Below are 26,009 nucleotides of genomic sequence, written 5' to 3'. Positions count from 1 at the left end.
AACAAAAGATAACAGAACTAATACACAATAATATTTACAGCCCCCGCTGTAAGAAACAAACCACGTCACGAGTATCCTCTAGTGACGGGAAGTAGTAGAATGTAACGCCCGTAGGCAATATGTACAATCCAAAGGAAAAGTTAAGTGTCTGCAACGCCATCCCTAAAAAATGAGAATAAGTTAGCCCAAACGGCCTAAAACAAGACCCCCTAGTCCTACCAACTCTCTGTGATTTTCGTAGAGAAACCACACAAAAAGCTATCAGCAGGAAACTACCCTGTCCCCAAATAGAAACGTGACGGTCAGAGCTAAGACTCTACTCCTACACTAATCATGTCTCAAGGAGCCCACACCAGCACTCAATCCTACATGCTAGCGTGATCGTCATCCGAATCTGAATCCAGTACGACCAAGTCTATGTACACCATCCTACCTCCTCTCGCTACCCCGATACGCTCCTGTGCTGGCCTCACAGGCTTAGGGCCCGAGCTAAAATCATCGATGACAGCAACAGTGAGTGAGCTGGACTCCGCAGAAGTCCCTCCCACAGGCTCCTCCTCTGAGGGGTCCTCATCATCAGAAGATGACGGTGGTGGTGGTGCTCCTACTCCTGGTCCGCAGTGCACGCCGTGTGGCAAGTTGAAGCTCACAATGTACCTCCTCAGCACTCCCTCCGTTAGGTGTCCCAGTCGGTCGACGCGGTCCTCCATAATCCTCCCCGAATAAGTCGCACGGTGGCCAGCGGGGTCGACCACCCATGAACCGGGGTCATCCTGGTCCAGCATCTCAAACCGGGTCCCCCCGACGGGTGGACCATCGTAAACCAGTCCGCCATAGACATCTGACAATGGGCGTAGTCCGCCAAAGCACACACAGAAGACGCGAGGGTCAACTCCAAAGAATTATGTGAATAATAAATCCAATAGGTAAAGATAAGGAGTAGCCACTTAGGCTTATAAGTTAGAGATAGCATCCTAGAGTTGTATATTTCACAATGAATATAAAAGACGATAATAACAATTAGCATGCATCAAATAGGTTTAACAAGTATCAATCACACTCAGCGACTAAGTTAGTATGCATGTTGCGTGAAATGCAATGCCGGTTGACAAGATGCATTCCGGAAGGATGGGCATCAATGAGTCAGCCCTAGCACCAGCCACGGTGGGACCATTTCTGCTCGCGTGTCTCTTATACCACACAAAGTGTAGTCAGATCAGCAGTGAACCCGAAGGTCTGCCATTTCAGTCTGCTACTAAGAATCACCGCAGTGTTCTTATATGGAAATTCGGGTCTTATGACCATTTTGGAATCCACCGAGGTCCGGTATCCGCCATGTATTAACCTTAAAATGAGTGCATGAATGCAAAATGATTAGCCAAACAACGTCTCCGACCTCACTCGACACGTCGCCACGTGTTCTAGCTAACTTATTGTCTCTAAAAAGAATACCCTAAGGTGAATGCCGATTCTGCGGCAAAATACAATTAATCATAAAAAGAGTGCAATCACTCACGATAACTCTTCGAGTCATCAATGCTTCCATGAAGTCTCACGCTTCAGTGAAGTCTTATACAATCACGAAGTCTCACGCTTCAGTGAAGTTTTATGCTTTCACGAGGTCTCACGCCTCAGTGAATTTACACACTTGCACGAAGTCTCACGCTTCAGTGAAGTTCCATGCTTTTCACGAGGTCTCACGCCTCAGTGAAGATCCATGCTTTTCACGAGGTCTCACGCCTCAGTGAAGCTTCTCGGCACATCCCTTGGATGGCTAAAAAAACTGCTCAAAGAGCGAAGGAGTATCGACACACTCAGGAACTTACAGTTTCCCCAAAACTAGGATTTGACGACACTTCTCATTTCCCAAAACTAATATTCGACCCTAAGCTTGCATCCGAGATTATTATCTTTATTTAAAGGTTTAGAGGTTGTTTAATATCTTATGAATTTTCCTTGTAAAAATAGTTTCCATTTAGTCTTATCGTAATTCCTATGAGTTTCAAAGATCCCATAATCCCAAGTAATTCCCAGAGAATGTCTCGATCCACTAAAACAATAACAAGGCCCGAACTCCGTTCGTCCCGTCAAGCTTTCTAAAAAAAAAACCTCATAAAAGTTTGGCATGACTTGCCCGTTATCCTCACTCTCCAGCACCGCAGATATATGTGTAATAGCATAGTCAAATTAGCACAGTCCAACAATCATGGCTCATATATCAACACATCCTAGATTAACCACGTAGCACTTAGCATATAGAGAAGATATCACACATCCTAGATTAACCATTTAGCACATAGCATGTGATTCAAACTCAAAAACAGTCAATAGATGAATAATCATCATTGTCAGCCGAAGCCTCAGAAAACATTTTCCCAGTCAAACACAAACAAGTGCATAAACAGTAAATCAAGTCGAATGCGTCGACACCTAAAGCATTAGCTAATAGTTCAGTGAGTAGCCCTCACCTGTAGCTCCTCCAGGGTTCTCCTCAAACGCTCCTTCACAATCCATGCCTTGTTCTTCGGGAAATTCCTCAAAAGAACCTTTAGAGCAAAACCACAGAATTCCATCATAATCAGTCAGAAACTCAGCAATCAATACTTACTAGGGTTACACGAAGTAGCATATACTCCGAGGTACGATAATCTAACGAAATCGGACAAGTTTTCGAAAAAGAAAATTTCTTCCTCCCCTAGGGTAGCTCACGGCCACATACAACAATTGTGTGCGCTGACTTTTCTTCGATCAAACTTGGTTCCTAGGTTATTATTAGTCGTAACTAAGGTGAATCTAAACTCGGAAAAATTATCGGATCGAAAACTATCGCAGGGGTATTTTGGTCAATATTTTTAGTTCAGAATTTCAAAATTGAAATTTCGAAAAACAAATTGGATGGGGACGTCAACAACGACGTTTATGACGACTAATCCTACTAGCACTAAGCTAAGTCGATAGTTTTCAGCTTAAAGGATGAATCTTTGCCTAAAACTTCCTTCTGAAGAAAGATTGGAAACATCAAGAGAAATGGGTGCACGCGTGTGGAATCTTCATTTGAAGCTCCGAATAGAAAAAGTCTTCATCAACCGTTCATTTTAGGTTTCTTGAACTATCAGGGTTTTAGTTTCGGCAAACCTCCGAGGATTGGAATCGGACGTTCGTACATTCTAGGGTTTCGCATCGAAACGCTTGTTTATAGACGATCAAGAGAAGTTCTAACATTTCTCTGAAGATTTTTGGAATTAATTTTCATCGTGCCTTTAAGTGTAAATTAGCTATTTACTAGTGCCATTGTCCTAGGTTTAGGCGAATATTAGTCGTGCTATAACTTTTATCGATTTTGATACAATCCTTAGACTTTTCCTGAACTTCCTCCTTCATAAAATTTATTTCATTCAATAAACTCTTGTTCAGGTTTCCCTTCACAATACATCAACCTAATCGTGAATAGGAATTTTATTCACTTATCCTAAACTTAAAAACTTGGGTCTTACATCAACTGAGAGCGTCGGCTACAACATTGGCCTTCCCCGGATGATACTGCAAGGTGAACTCGTAATCCTTCAAAACTCCATCCACCTTCGCTGTCGCATATTCAAATCCTTCTGATCAAACAAGTACTTCAAACTCTTGTGATCACTAAAGATCGTGAACGTACTACCATAGAGATAATGCCTCTAAATCTTTAGAGCATAAACTATAGCAGCCAACTCCAAATCATGCGTAGGGTAATTCTACTCGTGGGTCTTCAACTGTCTCGAAGCATAAGCGATCACCATTTTCTCCTGCATCAACACGCATCCCGGCCCATTATACGAAGCATCACAGTACACATCATAGGGTTCTCCCTCCATAGGTAAGGCTAGTATTGGTGTGGTGGTCATTCGCATTTTCATCTCTTGAAAGCTCGCCTCACACTTCTCCGTCCATGCAAACAGTTGATTCTTCTTCGTCAATTGCGTCAACGGAGAGGTCAACTTCGCATAATCCTTCACGAAACATCTTTAATATCCAGCAAGTCCAACAAAACTTCTAATGTCGCTTGTCGTTTTAGGTTGTTCCCACGACAAAATTAATTCAATTTTGTTGGGATCAACTGCCACACCCTTGCTCTCCATGTTCCTCTTTACTCTTCGAGTAAATCAGAATGTCGTCAATGAACACCACCACGAACTTGTCCAGGAATGACCTGAACACTCGGTTCATGTAGTCCATAAACATTGCGGGTGCATTTGTAACTCCAAACGGCATCACAAGATACTCATAGTGCCTGTATCGAGTTCTGAATGCAGTCTTCTGAATATCAGCCTCCTTGACACGGATCTGGTGATATCCTGACTTCAGATCTATCTTCGAGAAAACAACAACTCCTCGAAGTTGATCCATCAAGTCGTCTATCCGTGGAATCGGATAACGATTCTTCACCGTCATCTTGTTAAGTTGTCGGTAATCCACACATAGTCTGGATCTTCCATCCTTCTTCTTCACCAACAACACTATGCACCCCAAGGTGACACACTTGGTCGGATAAATCCCTTCGAAGAGAGATCCTTCAACTGCTTGACTAACTCCGCCATCTCCGCTGGTGCCATCCGATAAGGCGTCATTGATATTGGCCCTGTGTCGGGCATCACATCAATGGTAAACTCTGTCTCTCTCACCGGTGGTAATCCAGGCACATCCTCCGGAAACAAGTCCACATAATCCTGTACTATCAAGATGTTTCGCACGTCGTCATCGTTCTTTGCCTCAGCTACAATGGAGTTCACGAATGCTGGTGAACCCTTCCTCAAGATGTACGAATTTAAGTAATCCGTAACGCCTGAATCTGGAAACACCACGGCCTTGTTAGCACAATCCAAGAGAACATGATATTGTGCCAACCAATCCATTCCCAGAATCACATCGAGCTCTTTAAGCCCTAAGAAGACGAGGTTCACAAGAAACTTTCGATCCTCGTATATCAACGGACATTGCAAGCATGTCGTGCGCGTAACTAGACGATCGGCGGCAGGGGTCGTCACCACTAAATCGAAGGGTAACTCTACAGTTAGTAACCCTAGTCTCTTTGCACACTCCTAAAAAATAAACGAGTGCGTAGCACCAGAATCAAACAAAACCATTAAGGAGTTTCCAGAAATAGCACACGTACCATGGATAAGGCCATCAGTAACTTCAGCCTGTTCCCCAGATATTACGAACACACGTCCTGGAGCAGTAGGTCGCCTTCCTCTAGTAGTATTCAGCACCGTCACAGCCTTGGCTGCATTAGGGAAGTTTCTCTCAATATGCCCTGGCTTTTGGCATTTCCAGCACATGATTTCTTTCCCGCACTCATTTGCATAGTGCCCCTTCTGATTGCACTTAAAACAAACAACTTCCTCCTTAGGTATAGCTGCCCGACCTTTTCCAGCGAAGGGTACCTTGTCAGCAGGACGTTGATAAGACTTTCTCTGCGGTGCCTTACCCTTATCAAACCTTCGAGCTTGTCTCTGCCCATCAAACCTTCCCGTCTGTCTCTGCCCAGAACGGAATGGTCATCCACTTTCAGGTCGGCCCCTCTGGCGATTCTTCATTGTTTCCACCTCACGAGCTTTCTCTACTAGTTGTTGGAAAACTCTGATTCCGAACGGTCTCACAGACTCTTCTATGTCGTTCCTCAGTCCTCTCATGAACCGATTGCATAGGTACGGTTCATCGACTTGCGCTTGGAAGAAGCGAAAGTGCTTTGACAGTGTCTCCAATCTGGCAGCATATTCCCCCACTGTCATCGCTCCCTGTCTCAGACCAAGGAATTGATTTTCCATGTCTTCCCTAGCAGTCTCAGAGAAGTACTTCTCCATGAAAGCTCCTTTGAAAGATTCTCAAGTGATAACCACGTGATTCGCGGTCATTAGTTGTTTGGCACTCCTCCACCAGTACTCGACATCGCCTTTCAGCATGTGATTGCTTGATTCTTTATTTTCTTATGATTTTTCCTATGTGATTGCTTGATTCGATTGTACAGTCACGGGAAGTAGGCCAGATAATCAGGTGATCTTGGCTCATGAACCATGCACTGATGCTTTTCATTTTATTTTTTCTCGACAAAGTCATAGTTCTTGAAATTTCATGGGATTTATCATTTTTGGCAGCAATGAAACCAATTTATGGTGGTCTAAACCAATTTTATTTAGACCGCCAGTTTTGGAATAGCTCAGTTTCTTGCTTTCGATTTCCTTGTAATATGTATGTGAAGTTTAATAAGAGAATAGATGAAGATGTTTAAGTTCAAAATCTTGATGCAAAGGGATGAAGTTATTAATTAGTTACAAACAGGATGCTAAATGTTGTTTCTGATTGAGTTTATTTGGTTGTATGCATATATGTACTCATATTGTCTCAGTAATGAAATTAGTTTTTATGTGAAATTTAAATAGGTTGTAGATGAAGTGCTAGTTGTAAGGATCAACAGTGCTAGTGCTCATATTTTCTTGTTATCTTTATAAATATAAAAGAACAAAGAAATTAGTCTACTCCTATCTCTATGCTTTCAATTGCTCTAATTTTGTTATACCTATTGCAGTATTACATTTCCCCCTCAAATGGATTAAAGTTCAATTCCAAGGCATACAAAGTAATTGAGGTTTGATGATATCTTTCTCATATGAAAAATTATTTCATTCCAGTTATAAGTTTCTTTTCTGAAAGTTACATTTCTTTAATGGTTTATATATTCTTTTTATTTTATAATTTCAGGTAATTGGTTGATTTTGAAAATCAAATTATGGAAGGTTTCATTGGGATCAAGCATTAAAGAATTTGTTCATGAATAAACTTCTGTACTATGTCTATGTGCTTAGATCACTTGTCGTACCTAAAATGATAGTATATATTAGATTTGGATATTAGTATGCTTTATGCTTTTAGAGACTCATCAACTTTTATCAGTTAGAAGTACTTGATATTTCAGTATGAATTTAGTGAAATATGTTTTTTCAATGGAACTATGATGGTTAAGTTGTAAAATATTTCAATTAATTTATTTTCCAGGTCAATGAAATGAGATATAAAGTTGTTGTTGACAAATATTGTCTATCTAGAAGAAAACAAACTACAACTACAGTTAACCTTGGAAAACTGTGAAGTGGGTTGAATGACAGCTAATGTTCAATCAATACTTTTAGTGGCAATAACAATAGCTAGTGAACACGCCAAATCACACAAAACAAAATTAGGCTATAGTGGCAATGACTAAGGCCGGGAATTATTGCCGCTGAAAACTGATAATATTTTCCGGTTGTTCTTCTGGTCTTTACCGGCGCCCGCTACAAAAGTTGATAAAACTTTTACCGACCCCCAATACAGCAGCAAAAATGTCATTCCCGGCCACCACGCCACACCATCTCCAAGCACAAGATCAAGTCACAGAACCAGCACCCATCACCGATCAATACAATCAACATATATTTTCATCTGAAGCAACCAACTTGATAAGGGAAAAATACAAGATCTCATGAATTCAGTTTGGGAAAATCAAATTGTGAAAGGAGATTTAATGAATTCAGTGCATATGAAGAACACAATCAACCCAATTCCTTCTATTTGAGATCTGGATCAGGAAACTCTCACAAGATCTGGGATTATCCTCATGCATGCATCCTAATCATCAAAATTACTGCCTCAAGTTCCTCTTTTTCCTCTTCTGCAATCAACCATGCCAAGGTATCAAACCCTGATATTTTCCTCGGAGAGCATTTCTTGATTCACGGTGTTCTAACACTGTTTCATTCACTCACCCACTTGCCGTTCAAACCAAAACGCAACGAAATCAACGATTCCAAGAACGTTACTGAGTGGAATCGCACTGATATGGGGGTTCTTCTGCTGTGATATTTGCTTCTCCTGATTTGGGGCTAAATGGGTACTCTGAAACTTTGCTTGACAGAGCGGTGATGCTTCTTAACATCTTCCTCTTCTCTCTCGTGGCCCAAGGCCTCAAACTTGCCCTCCACATCGTCACAGTAAGGATGTCGACGAGGCTTGTTGTGGCCACATCAACCTCCGTGGTTGGCATGCTGGTCTCCGTCGTGGGCTCTGTGATCAGGCACGGTGGTGGGGGGAATGTGGGAAGGGAAAAGGGTCTTTTAGAAAGGCACATATATTTAACCAATGGATTTTTTATTGGTAATTGATCTAAGCCATTCAAATTTTAAAAAAAAAAAATCTAACGATTCAAGAGTGAACTGAATCACCGTGGGACAGTTTTAACTGTACCATAGACGCCAACACCAGATTTCCATCCAAATTGGGAGGAAAGTTTTTTCGGGTGGGCCTCACTAAGATTCTTCTTTCCTTCCCCTCTTTCTTCTAAACTAAAGGAGGGAAGATTTCTTGATTTTTGTGCTTTCTTTCCTTCTCTAATCCTTTCTCTTTCTTTCCTCCAAACCAAACAACCCCTTAGTGTAGGAAAAAAGTTTGAAGAAGAAGTGAAATTAAGAAGGTTTGGAGAAGAGAAATTTTTGTTCGTGCGAATGTAATTTTAGCAGTCCTTTTATAGGGGTGTGAACTGCTAGAAACTGACAAAAGGATGCGCCCCCATGTGTCGCGAATCAAGGTACATGCGCGTCATTCCAAGTTCAGCATGGCTCAAGTGTTATAAATGTTCCCTCGTGTAGGTCATGTCTTATCATGTCCTCTTGTCATGAAACGGCCTGCAATCACGCGAATCCATGGAATTCGCCCAAAAGAACTTGCAATCACCACTTGAAAGATTCCTTGGCATGGGAATCTCTAACAGCTGCGGCTACAACTTAGGGAAGGAGGAGATTCTCATGTTTGATGTGCCTAAGCTTGCGCGAATTCACTTCGTAATATGCGTCCAGCATCATGCCCTCGTGCCACCTCAACTTCCAACGGGCCAAATTCACACCATTTGGGTAAATACCAATTTTTTTACCCCTTTTTGATAATTATTTGTTTTTGCAATATTCAATTTTTTTTCCAATATCATGCCTCAATATCCTAGAGTATTAGCTATTATATAATAATAATAAATGTAAAATTGATCAAAAATATCTTCATTATTAGCGTATTCTGAAAGGTACAAATTGGCTATGAGACTACAACATCAGATTTGACCATCTCCTGAGATTGAATTGATTTTTTACAGTGGCCTTCCTGAGATTGAACTGATTTTTTATACAATCCAGACTCATATTTGTCCTCACGTCCTCTTCTGCCTTTTTTCTAATTAAACTATTGCCATCTCCTTCTTCACGTTGCTCTCTCTCTTCCTGTGTTTGTGCTCAATGATGGTGGAGTATGAGGCGGATAATTTCACCAGTAATCAATTGACGATTCAAATAAAGATTTAAAGGATTCTATTTGAAGTTACAATTAGATAGATTGTGTTAAAAAAATAGCTGTATTCACTTGGGCGTATGAATGGATAATTATGTTTGATCTGGATGGGTCTTGGAGCTGCTTACAAGGTGTTTGTGAAAATGCTCCAATTATAGAAAATGCATGAAATCCCTGGAAGATGACTAATTCATCATTTTGGATTTCAGACTACTCTATAGTGTGCTTGCAGGAAACGATGAAGGGTTGTTACATGTGATTCATGTCATTCTTGGATGCAATAGTCAGAATAATGCAGATGATAAACAAGAACGGACGGCGAAAGAAGCTGCGCCGATATCACAGGGGATTGAAAAGGGTAACGGAATTGACCTTGTGTTAACAGAGACGTCAAAATTAACTAAAGCTTACATGGCAAACTAATACAGGTGTCACGTTCTAATTCGCAGGACAGGAAAGAGGACAGGGAACAAGGACAGAAGATTTTCACTCGACTACAACATCAGATCAGTAAATCTTTTGGAACTACATTTCCAATCAATGGATTATATGCAGCCAGCAGAAGTACAATTTTATTCTATGTATAACTGTTAAACATATAAATAATGTTCTATAACATTCTAAGTCTCCCCTCCTCATAATATTGGCACATAGTAAGAATAGTTCTCTCCGTTTTTGTTCTCTTCTTTCAAATAATAGGAAGAAAAGTAAAACTTACAAATGAAAAGTATAATAATTATGTGGAAACCAGATCTAATTAAATAAGAATTGGTCAAGGTCTTGATGAGAAAACTTCCATGGTTGAAAGATCAAAGGAATTCCAAGTAGCCCAACTGTCGCTAATTAAATTCATTGTACTAGAAGCTGAACTAACCGGTAACAATTGATCATGACTTCCAATACAATCCTCATTGAATGGCATAGAGTACTCCAACTCCAACTCCAACGACTGCTTTTCGATCATCGGTGTCTGCCAGGTAATGGAGGAAGCAGACAAGGTAGTATCAGAAAACAAAGCATCATGGACCACATCATTATCGTCACCACCAAGAAAACCCTCCAACTCATCAATCCCACTCAAACTCAACTCATCACCAACAAGAAGGTGGTCCCCACCACCCACTACCATCATCGCATCAGCATCAGAATCAGCTTCAGCATCAGAGAGCTGCTTCTGAGGCAGCTCCACACTTTCCGGTGTCAAAGACGACGACCGGTTGTTACCCTCTCTATCAAATTCCTCACCAGAGCTCGTGTCTTGGTTCAAGAATTTCGCGAACACGAGCGCCATGTCAATGTCACGTGACCCATTGGTTTGGCCTCCGTGTTGATCACCATCACCACTACCACCAATTGATGAAGAAAGGCGTTCGCTTTGAAGGTGCCTTGACGCGGAGGACCTCACGCGGCGGCTCTTTCTGCATCCGCCCCCTACAGGGACGTTGCGGAGAGAGCCGCCTTTGGTCCAGTAGCGGCGGCAGCCTTTGCAGAAGTACCGCGGCTGGGACAAGCTGTAGTTGTTGTAGTAACAGAATTTGGTGTTGGTGGAAGCGCAGCGAGGGCAATTGGGAGCAACCTCGATGTGGGGCTTCCACCTTGATGAACTTGACCGCTCCATTGAGGTTGGGAGTTGCATAGAAGAACAAGAAGATGGGAACTGATGAAGAAACATTTGGTCTAGCCCGTTAGTATGATGTTTTTGTTGGAACATTTATTTAGATTGGGGAAGATGAGGTAGGTGTAATGTGATAATGGAAAATTGAGAGAGTTGAGAGTTAGAGTAGTAGTAGTAAGAGAGAGTGCATTGTGGGGAGGGAAAGATATAATGTTATGTTGGTGTATGAATGAAAACATGTGTGTGGGGAAAGCGAACGTGGGCGGTTGGGGAATCGTTAAAATTAAGGAAGGGTGGTGAGCATGCATGTGGATTTTGGGAGTGTTTATGTGTGTGAGAGCTTGTGATGTTGATTGATTGATGTGAACATTTCATGTGTTGTGGTGTGCTGTTTCATAGGCGGATGGGGCGTGTCCAAATTCAATCTCTCATGTGGCGTTTCTTGATTGGTGATTGTCATTGAGGTTGATAAGTCAAAGCCCTTGCTTGGCTATAGTCATTGTTTTATTCCCCAAGTTATGTGACTGTGAATTTACCAATTGGCCATGCAACATGTCCATGTGAATGATGATGTGATATTGTTTTCAGACTAGCTAGCATTATACAGAATGTATAGAAAACATGGTTGGATGTTGAACAAAACTCATCCTCACCCTCACCCAAGATAAATTAGAAGAAACTATCACTAATACAAAGAGAGTAAAGCATATATTTTCCAAGAAAAATGATTTTCAGACCCACGTATATTGCCTTTCAGGTTTTGTGGTGATTGGTATATTCATGTGACATTCAATTTCAATCTACATATGCATAAAGCAGCGGTTCTTAACCGTGATTAGATGTGAAGTGCAAAAAAAAATAACTTAGGTAACGTTTAGAAACCAAACAGAACGGGACAGAATAGAACGGAACGGAACAGAACATGATGGAACGGAACAATAATTTCATGTGTTCCGTGTTTGGTAAATGCAAAATGGACAGAACAGAACCACACAATTAATTACATATATGTCCCTATCATGTTTAATGTTTGAATAATGCATAAAATAGATTAAATAGAATAACTTTTTCATATATATTATTGTGTACAAATTAACTTGAACCTTAAAAAATTATTTTTATCTTAGTTTATAATAAATTTTTTCAAGAGATTTATAAATTTATGAATAATATATGCATAAATATTAATTATGAATATAGTTAAACGTGTAATAATTTTATAAATAATATTATTTTATTTTCCTGAAAGAAGTGTGGTACTTATCAGTTTAGTTACATAAATTAAATAGTTATATTATTTCTATTTATAATTATATAAATTAATGATAAAACTCAAAATAAAAAATTAGCAAAACAATAAAACGTAAAAATAGCGTAAACGAATTTTCTTCAAATGAACTAGAATTTGTTCTTCATCTGCAATCTCGTTCCAGATGTTAATTGTGCAGCGAATTAGTGGTGAAAAATAATAGTGATAGGAAATTATGTTATGTGATGATGATGTAGAAAACATAAGAGTTAATTGAATTGATAATGAGATACAGATAATAAATTTCGGGTCAATTTTGTCTTTTGATTGAGTGTTCTATTTCGTTCCCTTCCGTTCCATCCTTTTTTATGGAACCAAAATGTCCCGTTCCTGAAGCCTCATGTCCTATTCCGTTCCATCTTAAAAGCATGACAAACACAGAACAGAACTCGTATGTCCCGTTCCGTTCCGTTCTCATATGTATACCAAACGCTACCTTAGCATTGGTTTCAATATTCGCTATTTCTGAACACAAATTTTATGGTAGTCCAAAACTTTAGCTACAATTTTTTTTTTGGTTACAAGAGGAAAATAGCTACAATTTAACTGTATAAAACTGTCACAAATTTTACTTTTGTTTTTAAAAGCGAAATTTGTGTCAGTTTCAAACGTACACAATATTGTTTTTTTTTTTCTTTTTCCTTCACAATTTGTGACACTAAGAAAACGTCCTAAAACATATACATCTTTAGAGAGTGGTGCAATTACTGAGGTTCAAAGAGCATGATCCTATTTTACAAATTCAGAGAAAAACGAAATTTGTGCCTATGTATTTTTTTATCATATGCAAAACTCGTACATGACACCTTATTTTAAGAAAAATTAAGGTACTACTACTTAAACAAATTACAAGTTCGATAATAGGCTAAAGATTTATGACCCACGAGAACAATGCTTTATTTCTTTTTTGAGTGTTGCTGTCAAAATGCAGAAGTTGATTAAATTCATCTCTGCAATTCCAAATCCAGAGGGGATAAATGTATGATTTCACTTGGTACGAGGGTAATGTAAGTCGGCAAGAATGTACTATGAGACACTGCCAAAGTGTTGGATCGATGCAGTGGAGGGAATTACGGTTTATGGAACAAATTTCACGTACATGGAAAGCTAGCGTTACGGGCATGGAACCACGAGCACGTGCGTAACGGGGACAGGTGGCACATCTTCCACCCTTCAGATTCTTTATTAAATCTAAATCACCAGTTGACTACCATAGATTTCGTCGCAATTATTCCCACTTTTTAATTATTAATTAATATTTTATTCAACCTCATAATTAACCGTCAACCTATTAACAATCTTTTTGGTACAAAACCTATTAACAATCTATGATGACTTTGCTGATTTTAATCATACTTCATTGACCGCAAAAATGAGTGATCAAGCTTTGAAACACTTTGCCTAGCTCCAAATTAAGGATACAATCCAAATTACTTGGAAAATAAAATAGGGTGTGTTTAGTTCTTCATCTAGCTTTCTAAGAATCACATCTAAGCCTCAATCATAAATCGCCTCCAATTCGTAGATGTTTGGGAACTCTATTTTGAAAATCAATTCAATCTCCAAACTCATGTTCAAGTAGCATCACTGGCATGTTTCTCCATAATCTTAATTTCATTGATCTCTTCTATAATACAGGAAACACTATAAAACACCACTTGTACAAGTTTGATCTAGAAAACATAATTGGGGAACCCATGCTATGAGATTACGGTACAAAGGTTAGTTAGAAGGGGAGTTATGTTATGCAAGAAAGGTACATGATGAGAGCATGGTGCAGCTAAGGGTTGCAATCATGAGTACGAGCGGGGTTTGGAGATTCGATCTCGCAAGAACATTCGAGGCATGCACGTGGGGGTTTAACGTTGCTTTCACGAAACATGCCATCATTCATACGTATTCAATTCATATAGTTGAGGATTAGTGACTTCCACGTCTAGAACTCCTTCCAATATTTTGTTTTCTATTCTATGTTTAGGTAAAGTATTAATAATCATGTATTCAAATTGGAAAATTTTCAATTTTTTTTTTTGGAAGGCCAAATTAGTATTATATATAAATAAATCAAAATATACATCAATTTTTCTCATAATACGCGTAGTTCTAAGTTCTAACCCGATTAATACGAATATATACCATCCATATGCATCTATATATCCTGAGAATGTGCATGCATCGACAAATTCGAGAGCGAGCTCCGCGCACCAGTTAAGTGCAATATTGTACATGGCACATGTGTGTGCTTGCTGTCACTCATGATGAATATTATTGACGGTCGGAAATCAGAATGAGTACAAATCAAGCTTGTAGGAAATGGATTTTCTCTTTTTGAAAGTTGAAAATATTTAATAATGGAACGAAACATCTCGCCTAAGCAAGAGGTATACATACTACATCGCATATTTAAATGCGATATTTTTGAGTTTGGGGATTAGAGGGGTTAATATGCTGGTGTTCAACATTTCGATGATAAATTTTTTTTCTTCATGTCATACTGATGACCGTGGATAGTATGATCTTTTACCTTTCTTTTTATTTCTTTTTTCTTTTTGAGTCTCATATAATTGTTTTAGTCTTATTTGAGTATTTTATGTTTTTAACATCATCATTTGCATTTTAGTCCATTTTAGAGTATTTATTGCACTTTTAGTCCTTAGGTTTGAGTCGTTTTGTCTTTGTTCTAGCATGTTAGAGAAACTAAGGGGAAAATGAGAATTGTGATCATGAACATGTGCTGATTATCTTCTAAACTTTCATGGCATTATTTGATGTTTGTTGTTACAAAGAGAGTTTTGATGATACATTTAGTATGCAACATAGACTTTAATGCTCATCCAAGGTTTTAAATATCGGAACGTTACATGAAAATCGGCCGCAACATCTCGGTATCGGTGGCCACCGATACCGTTACAGGGCGATATAACGGAGCTACGGAAAATCGCACACAACAACCGCAACAGAACGATTTTGCGGCCGCAACAGCCACCGCGTAACGGCGCAACAGCCGCAACAACGTTCTTCAGCCTCATTCATGGCGTCTCTGTCAAGGTTTACCGCAATCTTCGTGCTCCCGGCAGAAGCAAGCATCAGATTCTCCAGTCTTCTTCAAAGCCACCGATCTTCTTCAAAGCCACCGATCTTCACGCTATTCGTCTCCGACCCTGAGATCAGGGGAAGTATCCCATAACCCACCCTTTAATCGACTTGTTTATGCCATATCGATGGTCTGTTGGTTATGATGAGGAGAGAACGAGAGATCTAGGTCGAGAAGGAGAGAGAAGACCAAGCCATGGCCAAACTAGTTGTGGGTATGAGGCACTCCATGGAAGCTGTTGTTATCAGTCGTGATTGGTGTGAAATGAGAGAGGAAAGTTGTTTAAAATCAGAAATTGGTAATTGATATTGACCATTGGATTTATGTTAGTGAGATGTTATTGAGACCCTTGGATACTGATCTGTGTGGGTGATAAAGATCTCTTTTGTCCCAATGGGTGATATGGGTTTCTATGGATAAAACATATACTATTTTCTATTGAATGACAAACACGGCAGCACCACAATTTTCTTTTCACTATTTGCATTTTCCATTAAACTATAGATATTGTGCTTCTATGGGTTTCTCTATTTTCTTTACTTTTTGAGATCTAATGAAGATTTAAAGTATATGTTATGAGTTTAAACATAATTTTCTTTACTTTCACATAATTTATGAATTTAAACATAATTTGTGAAAATCTGGGAACCATTCACACCGCAACCGGCGCAACACCTACCGCAGCAACTGTGATATCCGTTATCGCGAAATCCGCAACGCGACCGTGACCGTGACCGCGACCGCGACCGATATTTAGAACCTTGTGCTCATCCTTTGTTGTCTTGGAATCTAACTTTAACGGAGAATGGCAAGAGGTTGATGATGGTAAAGGCTAGAGAGGTTTCAGTGCTTGGCAAGAAGAGACTAAGAGCTATTGAAAGCCTTGAAGTACATTTAATGGTGCAAGTTGAGCTGAAAGAAGTGGAAAAGATGCTGTCAGGCGAGGTGCCCCACGCACCTGCGTGGACGTTCAGAAGCTTGACAAGTTTGGACGTGTGTGCCACGCATGTGTTTGCACCACTTCACCAGTTTATTTTCCTATAAATAGGACACTTTGTAATCTAAGTTTTTATCTTAGATTTTATGAACAAATGCTTGGAGTGTAGTGTTCTTAGAGCTTTTTGGAGTTTTACTTTAGGTTTGATTATGTCTTTGTTAGCCATGTTTGGCTAAATTTATTTTAGCACTTGGGATGTGAATAATTTTCTTAGTTATGTTCTAAGTTTCTTAGTTTGTATGAACATGATTTCCATCTATGAATCTATTTCCTTATTATGATATTAGCTTGAATGCATGCAAGTTTGCTTATTCTCTTCAACAAATGGAAGTTTGGTTTTAAATATTGGATTCTGGGATTAGATTGATTTGTTGCTTGCACGAATAAGGGTAAGGACTAATAGTTTGTGGCCTGATAAAGAACTCTAATCTTCAATTGAATCATTCATAAGTACTAAGAAATTAGACTAATGAGATTGAATTGAAAGCTTTGCTTGTCTTAAGAAATTAACTTGTAAATACTGAGGCTAAATCAACCATAGATGAATTTCAAGAGCTTCATACATTCTTAGTTGTCTTGAACATAACCTGAATTGGTGAAACTAAACTCAAGTGCTAGTCTTTTATCATAATCATTTCTTTGCTTCTTAATCAAGTTCACTTCAAACTGAGTACATATTGTTTTTTTCTTTTCTTGTGCTCTATACAACTATTTTACCTTGCAATTTGGTTTGGCACACAATCCCTATGGATTCAACACTCTGATATATTTACTTCAATCGATCGTAGTGTACACTTGTAGAAAGCGTATCACATACTTGTGCAACAAAAAATAAGGTGAACAACAGAGGTTATTATAACATCCTACTACTAGAGGAATTTTGCTGGGTTCAACGTCTTAAAACACGCTTTTCAATTTAAGAAGGTTATTTACCTTCCATTGATAAAATAAAATGTCGTTCCTTCACGGTATTTTTCCAAGTCTTTCTCCCCAAAACACTAGTTTCATGAAACCCTAGCTAATCTCCACCTTCGTTGCTTTGTTCTCCAATTGATCCTCGTTCCCCTCACTCATCGATCACCTTCAACCTCAAGCTCAAGCTCATCTTAATCTTTTCATCATTTCATCATCTTCAGGTACTCCTCTTGTCCTTTATTTTTTTTAGGTTTTCTTCTATTTACTTCCTCTTCACCTCATCTCCATCTTCATCTTCACCTCACCTTCAACCTCAACCTCAAGCTCATCTTCTTCTCTTCACATCTCATTCATACATACAAACACTCAAAATAAAATATTAAAATTGAACTTATTTACTAATTAGTAAGGTCCAATAATTAAATGCTCTAATTTGGATAATATTAACCCATGAGCGAGTGCATCTTGAAAATGTAGATTAGTCTATTGAAAAATTCATTCTTCAAGTTGGGTCCAAATCATCATTCTTGAGTTGAAGGAAAGTGACACACTTTGGTGTAACCTCTATTTCATTTTGATCTTCCTTGCAAAGCTTGCCTCACTCTTTTAGTCATGCAAAGGGCCCTTGAATGGGCTGGACCAATCTCTATCAATGTGTGCGAAAAACACTCTTAGATGTGCAACGCATTTGTTGTTCTCGTGGTGGTGGTGATGGCGGGGTGGTGCCTCCACCACTACCCACCACTGCCACCGCCAAACAAACACTACATCCCTTGTTTTTTACTCAAGATCCTTCATCACCTTACGAATACCTACTTCTAGTGGCAACAACGATTTCTTCATCACTTAAATATAATTGAAGAAAGAATCAATTGGTCGTTCACTAACACCATGTCTAATAATAATTTTGAAAAAGTCACAATATTTCAAATCTTTCGTGCTCACAGTCCTCGTTGCAGGTCTGCATTCGAAGGCCATCACCACTTCTCGAAGTCCTCGGCGGTCGCAACGCCCGCAAGTTCTACATTCAAAGCCTCTGCATTCCGCTTGACGGGTCAAATCACAAACTCCATCGCTGCTACTCAGGTTGCTTTCACAACTTCGAGCATAATTTTATGTACATTCCATATTTGCACCCTCAAGGGAGGTTGGGTAAGGGAAGGGGTTGCGACTTGAGTTCGGGTTCGGTGGAGTGGGAGAGTGGTTAGGTGACATGGGTTGTGATTTGAGTTTTGGTGGCTTGCTAAGTGATTTTGATTCGTTGCTACAACTACGATGTGGTGGTAGAAGAAGAAGATTGTTGTTGCGGCTCGATGTGTAAAAAAGTGGGGTTGATTTTTTATTTTTTTTGTAAAGGATGCGGTGGTGTAACTTTTGCACCAAATTTTATTGGGGTTGTCTAAATAACCCATGATAAAGTTTGGGTTAAATAACTCATCATCCAATCACATTGAAGATAAGTGAGTTGGAATTTCTATATTTTATTTATTAATATATTTCCAACTTATTTATCTCCAATGTGATTGGATGTTGGGTTATTTAACCCAAACTTTATCATGGATCATTTAGACAACCCCAATTTTATTGGTCAATATTAGGTAAATCCCATCTCATTTCTTGTTTGTCAATAGGTAAATTCTATCTTAATTTGTAGGTCTTCTTTTGGTCAATAATTTGTAGGTTATAAAGACATTTTTTTCTTTATTTTTGGTTACATTACAGGACCAGTGGCCCAAGAAAAGAAAAAAAAAGAACTGTTGTGGCTCATCAGCCATTAGCCATAACGAATTGGGCTGATGTGATGAAACGGGATGAGAATGTTGCGCAGCCTTCTCCAATCATCGATGGTTCGGCTTCCTCATTTTGCTGACATTATTTAAATGGCATCTGTTATAGGCTTACTTTTCCATAATGAAAATCCATCCAAACAATCTCTACTTAATTAACACTTTTTTTTTTTGGAATAGAACAATGCGAATGGTTTATGATTTCAACAGTTTTCAATTTTTTTCCTAGGAGAGAAAAGCATGTGTTAAGCTTTTATTTCTTCGTAACTGAAACAAGTTATAGAGGCAAAGAACAAATATTAACCCTGGGTAATGTATATGGAGAATCGTTTGTTAGGAGATATTTACTCACTTAACGTGATATCAGTCTCGGAAAATTAGTCTTATGATTGTTGGCTGTGAGATATCTTAAAATAAAAAAAATAAAGAACATCGAAAATAACATGCAAGTTAGAAAAGTAAAAAAGAAAACTGCATTATAATTTGACGGAAATCAGAAGAGCATAGTTCAAGACATCAACTTGGTTCATAATTGGCGGAAGCACGTAAGACATTTTGATTAGAGGTATTTCAAATATTGTTGAATATTCATGTTACATGCAATGTTTCTATTTAATTACATTTTTTTTTATATTGAAAAGATAAATTATACCCGTTAGGAATCGATCTCTGAACCTCCCCTACCTAGACAATATTTAATTATATTTTAATATGATCACAATAATTTTATTTATTTATTTTATGTGAAAAAATGCATGAATGTATCGATTGAAAAAATTGTGATCACACAACATGCTAGACCAAAACGAATAATTAATATAATCAAGCCATAAAATGCAGCGACAAAAAATGGCCCCTCCATCTATAATTATATCTCTCTCTTGTCATAAGAATGTCTGCATTCCAATTTTCCATCCTCGATTTATGGTGAAGGAAAAGGGAATCTCAATTGGTGCTTCTCTCTTGATTTCTGGAGAAGTTAAAATCTAATTAGTCCAAAGGCTATAGACAAAACGTTTCTAATTTGGATGACCCATCAATGTAGCACCACATATATACACTTGCATAGTGGAATAATATGTCGTATACTCGTATTATGAGTCGCTTAACCATTTAAAAGTTTTAACTACTCTCTCACTACCTATATATGTCACTTTTATCTAATTCTTTTAAATTAAGAAAAATATATAGTTTTTGAACGCAAGAAAAAAATATATAGTTACTATTATTTTTAAATTTATAAAAAAAATTGATTAATCCATTTAGACTACTCTTATCTAAGTTTAGACTACTCTTATTTATAAAAATATATAGTAATTTTTTTTGCCTAAAACTAACCATTTATGACAACATGTACAAACTAATTTCTGATGCACCATTAGGTAACAATTTTTGCTCGTTGCATATACAACTGCTGCTAATAGCAAAAAAATGATTCAAGCCAGTGCGCGCAAGTGTTTGGGAGAGCATCCTAAAAACCCAATTTAACTCAAGTATGAAATGCTAAGAATGAATATGGTGTTATGTAAATGAACGATAGAACCTATATTTATAGGTATAGAGCTCATGTTGGATATCCTCTACAAGTGTGAGGTCACCTTTAAGTTACTTCTTCGAGTGATCACGCAACCTTTGGTTGTCTTGCTTTAACTTATTATTCCTCAGTCTTCTGGTGACCAATCAGACGTTGACCGTCAAGATGTTATGTTCCGAGTCATTTGGTTTGACCTTATGGCTTATACTTCGGTGCATATCTTTTGGTCGGCGAAGATGTTCTTGGGTCATATGACTTTGTAGCTAGCTGGGACAGGAGCCCTCAAGCTTGTCGTGTCAAGCATGGACATATATGTCAAGCTTCGTTTGCTCATGTGCTGAATTTTGCTCAATTGTTTGAGTGAAGAATTATCCAGGCCTTCATATTGTTTATTTTATTGAACTCCCCGTTCTGTTCGTATGATTTGAGACTCTCATAGAGCTCGGTTGCATGCTAGGGGCAGATTAGTGTTTTTTAATGGGTAAATAGCAAAGTTGGTCCCTGAATATGTCAACCGCCTTCAAGTTGATCCCTAAATTTCTAAAATGTCTCCCGCGGTCCCTGAATGTGGCAAAAGCCATTCACGTTAGTCCCTCCGTCAATTTTGGTCAACTAACGGAGATGATGTGACTGTTAAATGCTGACATGGAAGGTTAAATGTTAACGTGGATAATGTTAAGCAATTTAGTCCCTGAATATGGAAAATATAGACAATTTAGTCCCCGAGTTAAATTCACCATTTTTCAAAAAAGGGTGTGGGTGGGATTCAAAACTGTGACTTGGGAGTGGCAAAACAACTCCTTTGCCAGCTGACCTATACAACATAATGTTAGTAATCTGCACTCTGTTATATTTATTTAACTTCTTGATTCTTATAATGGTTTCAATCTGATTAAATTACAGTACAAGAAGCGATAGACGAGAGACATGATTTTCATCCACTACCTTGACAACCTTGAAGGAGGATCCATAGGATTTTATCTGTGATATGGTGAATATGTTTTCAGTCTTCTATTGAAGTCATTAACCAAAACAAGACAAACCATAAGCATGCTAATTTGCATAACCTTACAAAAGAACCACGAGCAAAATGACAAAACCTAACAAATACAAGTGTTCAAATCAAAACACAAGCATATTCAAGGAAAATTCTAATAAGGTTCATACTGGGTGAGTATTCTAATTCCCAACAAGTGCGATTTTCAAAATACAAGCTTTTATCTCCATAAATCATAATTACCCCCAAATGGTCAAAATGAAGTGACAAAATCAGAGGGGTAGGAAGAACAGTTGGGGTTTATCCACCAAAGCAAAAGGTTCCAACTTTGATCTCTTCAAAGGAGCCCAGATCGAGAAAAAACACTGAAGGAAGATGAATGAAGTAACAAAATCAGACAATGTTAACAACATAGAAGAACAACAAAGGGTCTAGTAACATGCATGTTCGAACAAGATGATAAATTCAAAGAAGTGGGTATTCACTATTCAATACATTGGGAACCAAAGAAAAGAAGACTTTGTATTTTCTTCATCTAATATGGTGATTGCAACCAGTTTGGATAGCAAAATAGTTCCCAACTAGATTTCTGGGTTAATTTTCTAGGCTTAGTTGTTAAATTTCTAGGATAACTAGGAGGGTGAAGGAGAAGAAGAAGAATGGTGAAGATTAAGACGAAGAATAGTTTAGATTTTAATTGAAGATTATGTTTTGGAAATTAGGGGTGAATTGAATGTTTCAATTTAATAGCTAACTAAAGTTAAATAAATAAAACATAATGCTAATTATAAGCATTACATTGTATAGCTCTGCTGGTAAAGGACTTGTTTTGCCGCTCTTATGTCTCTGTTTCGAATCTCACCCACACCCTTTTTTGAAAAATGGTGAATTTAACACGGGGACTAAATTGTCTACATTTTCCATATTCAGGGACTAAATTGCTTAATGGTATCCACGTCAACATTTAACCGTCCATGTCAGCATTTAACTGCCACATCATCTCCGTTAGTTGACTAAAATTGACGGAGGGACTAACGTGAATGACTTTTGCCACATTCAATGAGTGCGGGAGGCATTTTAGAAGTTTAGGGACCAACTTGAAGTCGGTTGACACATTCAGGGACCAATTTGGCTATTTACCCGTTTTTTAATATTTTCGTCGTAGACAAAACTTGTATTTTTCATTCAACCGAGCATCTAATGCGTCATTAATTTTTTTAATGAAAAGAGTCTTTTTTACAAACGGTTGTTTTGTCTATAAAATCATTTCTTACTTATTCATAGTGCCAAACTTCTTATGTTTAACTTTAAACTCTTTCTAACTTCCATCTTCTTCTTCCATCCATCTTTACAGTGACATCGGCGATGTGGAAAAAGGTGAGGTTGAGTATCCCGCGAACTCCCTCTATCATGCTTTCAACCACATTCACCGCCGTGCACCATTATACTAGCTTATCCAAAAAAAAAAACCATACTTAATTAGAGTTGTACTACGCTGAGATTCTCGAAGAATAAGGGAAAACATCTATCAATAATATTTATATGTAGCGGAAATAAAGTTAAAATTCATCAAAATTTCAAAAGGAATTGCTAGACAAGTCACAAGTGTATGCTGTCAGTATAAATGATTCATTTGCCAAAAAATTAATAACAATGACAATTTATGTTGACAAAACATCTAAAAATTGAATGCTGAGTATACAATACTTTTCAAAATGAGGATGTAATTTTGAATATTCTCCCTTTGAGTCCTCCATGATATGTAACTTGCTATCCCTTTGTTTTCTTGGTAAATATGAATGAATAAGTCAATCATATATAAGAGGTAGAAAAAGAAACAATTACAAGACAGAGCAATGGTCTTTGTTAAAATTTAATCACTAATTAGTCGTGGTTAGGGAATCAGTTGTCCCCACCTTCCCAATCCACAGGTTATCCTAACTCTGTGGTCCACATGATCCCTAAACAGATACTCAACTTGTTTTCATCCCTAAATCACTTAACATCTCCATAAGGCCTGTTCTACTGAGACATCATTTTCTGTCTTCCAAATTTTCCTCTCTGCTTTCTTCACATTAAAGTTCTCTGTACTATTCTCCAACAATTATTTCCCAATAACATTTTAAACAGTAAAAAAGTCACATACAATAATAATTCAATGATGACACTGATTACCTCAACTCTTCTCTTACACCAATCAAAACCCCTGGCCCACATATAAGCTACATCCCACCATGGGGTATGGAACAAAAAAATATTATTAAATGTGCAGCACATTTTAATTTTTATAGTGATGGAAGTCATTTTAAAGAATTTTATTAGAAATTTACTGAGTATAAAAGTTTTAGACAGAAGGTCAATAATATCTCACCATATTGTTTTGTTGGGCTTTTCCAATTCTAATTTAATTATGATGTGATAAAATCGTGAAATATTATTAAATGTTTATGTAAAAAAAAAACTCATCGGTAGTGATTTCTATTTTAAAAGAATAGTTATCTACATATTAGGATTCACTCATGTCACACTATAATGTAACGTGAAATATTATTTTCTCCTCGTAAGTATTTAAATGATTTCACCTATTGCCACTTGTTTAATTCATATGACGAGAGGGACAAATAATAAATCGTAACTTGAGAGAATATGAAAGAAAGAACTTTTGCATTAACCAATTTCTACTCAAAAGTTACACAAACATGGATTCTCTTCTACTCCTGCTGCAAATTCTTGACTCTTCAATTTTACATTAGATAGTTCAAATTGAGTAGTAAAATGTTGAATTGGCCAGTTGCATATGCTAAAGGGGGATTCAAATTCAAGTTACATTTATGGAGCTTCTTACCAGAACTGATTTTGGATCCAAAATTAATTTTCAAAAGTTAAAACCAAACACACTAGAACTCTAGAAGGTTCATGTATTTGATGAAAGGCTTATATGCACCTATATTTTTGTCCATTGGGAAGGTAACCAAGTGACTTTCATGATAAGAAACAGCTTTATCAAATGGAACATGATTTTGAGACCTCACCATGCATATATAACAGAAAAGGTTGAAGTTCTATGGTTCCTACCAATTTGCACTTATTTATATGCCTTAACCATTTGTTTATTTTATTAGGTGCTGCTTTGTCCTTGTCAATACTTGGATAGTTGGATTTTTATGCCAAATTAGATGAACGACCATTATGGTAGCTTGAGAAATTCGCAGCAACCCCTGTCATTTGCACCTAAAAGGAACGAAGAAAATCAAAACAGAACTGCTGTCAATTGTCATGATCTTCACATGCACATAAGCAGCTTTAATCAAGTAGATTTTATTCTTTTCTTGCATCAATAAAAAAAATATTCAGATTGAGGAAAAATGCAAAGACAACTTAAATTAGCTAATTTAAAACAGGGGAATCTAATGTTTATACACAGATTGAAGATTCTCTCAATAAAAATTAACAAGTCAGGGCATATAATTATACATTACAATCAGAATAAACAATTATGCCTCTATATTTTGAATCATTTTGGCATGCAGATTTATGGATTTCATTTTCTTCTTTGTGCATGTTTAAATACATAGTGAAAAATAAATCACTGTGAGGCGAAATCACTGTGGACAGAAATAGATAAAACTTCATACCATCACCTTCTTGCAGGCTTGCTAGTCATACTTAGTTAGGTATCATAGCTTATCCTCCGACTTATCCTCCATTAGAATGTCCTGTCAAATTATAGTATTTTGTGCCTTTTGTATTGCCCAAATAAGTACCTGTATCCAAATATCAGCACATGCACGGGACCCAGTGGACACTAAAAACGCCAAATGTAGTCATTTTCGTGGCGGATATTCTGTTGTATGCAGCTCCATAACATTCTGCTGAATCCTGTGAATAATTCAGGACAGAACTTGCTTTTATGATGTACTTTTATTTCAACACCTGCCAGTTCATTTGTAATTATTTAAATTACTGCAAGGTAGGATTGACCGTAGATGGATTCATGTTCAAATCTTCTAGAATCACTTCCAGAATCTTACCGTGGACAGAAGCAACTAATTCCTTGAGCTTTTGTGGCTGTCTGCCGTTATTTAGGCTTCATTGTGGTTTTTCATCTCGTATCCAAACATGTACTAGGTGTGTGTTTGGTTCTCCGATGAAAAACCTTAGAATAATTTCTACTATGGTAAAATCAATTCTGGATGACAACATAAATGCTTGAGATCATGTTGGAGAATTGGTTTCAACTCAAAATCAATTTCTTCTGAGGCTAGAAAGAGTAGCTTTTGCATTGAATATAATCAACTCTGAGATTTTACAACTGAATTTTACATTACCCTACAAAATCCACTTTTCTCGTGACAGTATCCAAACATTAACAAAATCAGTTTCAACTTATGTTTATCATAATCAATTTTACCAATATAA

At 37.6% G+C, this 26,009-nt stretch overlaps 2 protein-coding genes across 2 annotated transcripts; both read right to left on the bottom strand.

The window, feature by feature from the left end:
* Positions 1-4,496: 4,496 nt before the first annotated feature.
* On the bottom strand, positions 4,497-5,843 carry LOC130743587 (uncharacterized). Its single transcript, XM_057595831.1, has 3 exons — positions 5,640-5,843; positions 5,121-5,519; positions 4,497-5,078 (listed from the first exon to the last, which is right to left on the bottom strand). The coding sequence occupies exons 1-3, from the start codon at positions 5,841-5,843 to the stop codon at positions 4,497-4,499; spliced, it is 1,185 nt and encodes a 394-aa protein (XP_057451814.1).
* Positions 5,844-9,849: 4,006 nt separating this feature from the next.
* LOC130741208 (dof zinc finger protein DOF3.5-like) lies at positions 9,850-11,196 on the bottom strand. The gene has a single exon (XM_057594037.1). The coding sequence runs from the start codon at positions 11,051-11,053 to the stop codon at positions 10,115-10,117; it is 939 nt and encodes a 312-aa protein (XP_057450020.1). The 5' UTR covers positions 11,054-11,196; the 3' UTR covers positions 9,850-10,114.
* Positions 11,197-26,009: the final 14,813 nt, after the last annotated feature.

Source organism: Lotus japonicus, chromosome 1 (genome assembly GCF_012489685.1).
Source record: "Lotus japonicus ecotype B-129 chromosome 1, LjGifu_v1.2".
NCBI lineage: Eukaryota > Viridiplantae > Streptophyta > Magnoliopsida > Fabales > Fabaceae > Lotus > Lotus japonicus.
Note: the sequence above shows the minus strand (reverse complement) of the source record. Positions and strands in the feature narration are given on the sequence as shown.

What these genes read in the sequence shown, in the direction of transcription:
- LOC130743587 (XM_057595831.1), bottom strand. Translation starts at nt 5,843, where the DNA reads ATGGAGAAGTACTTCTCTGAGACTGCTAGGGAAGACATGGAAAATCAA. An exon ending in GGAACGACATAGAAGAGTCT is followed by an intron (nt 5,520 to 5,639) that starts GTGAGACCGTTC and finishes CGTTCTGGGCAG; the next exon opens with AGACAGACGGGAAGGTTTGA. An exon ending in TTTCTGGAAACTCCTTAATG is followed by an intron (nt 5,079 to 5,120) that starts GTTTTGTTTGAT and finishes TTTATTTTTTAG; the next exon opens with GAGTGTGCAAAGAGACTAGG.
- LOC130741208 (XM_057594037.1), bottom strand. Translation starts at nt 11,053, where the DNA reads ATGTTCCAACAAAAACATCATACTAACGGGCTAGACCAAATGTTTCTT.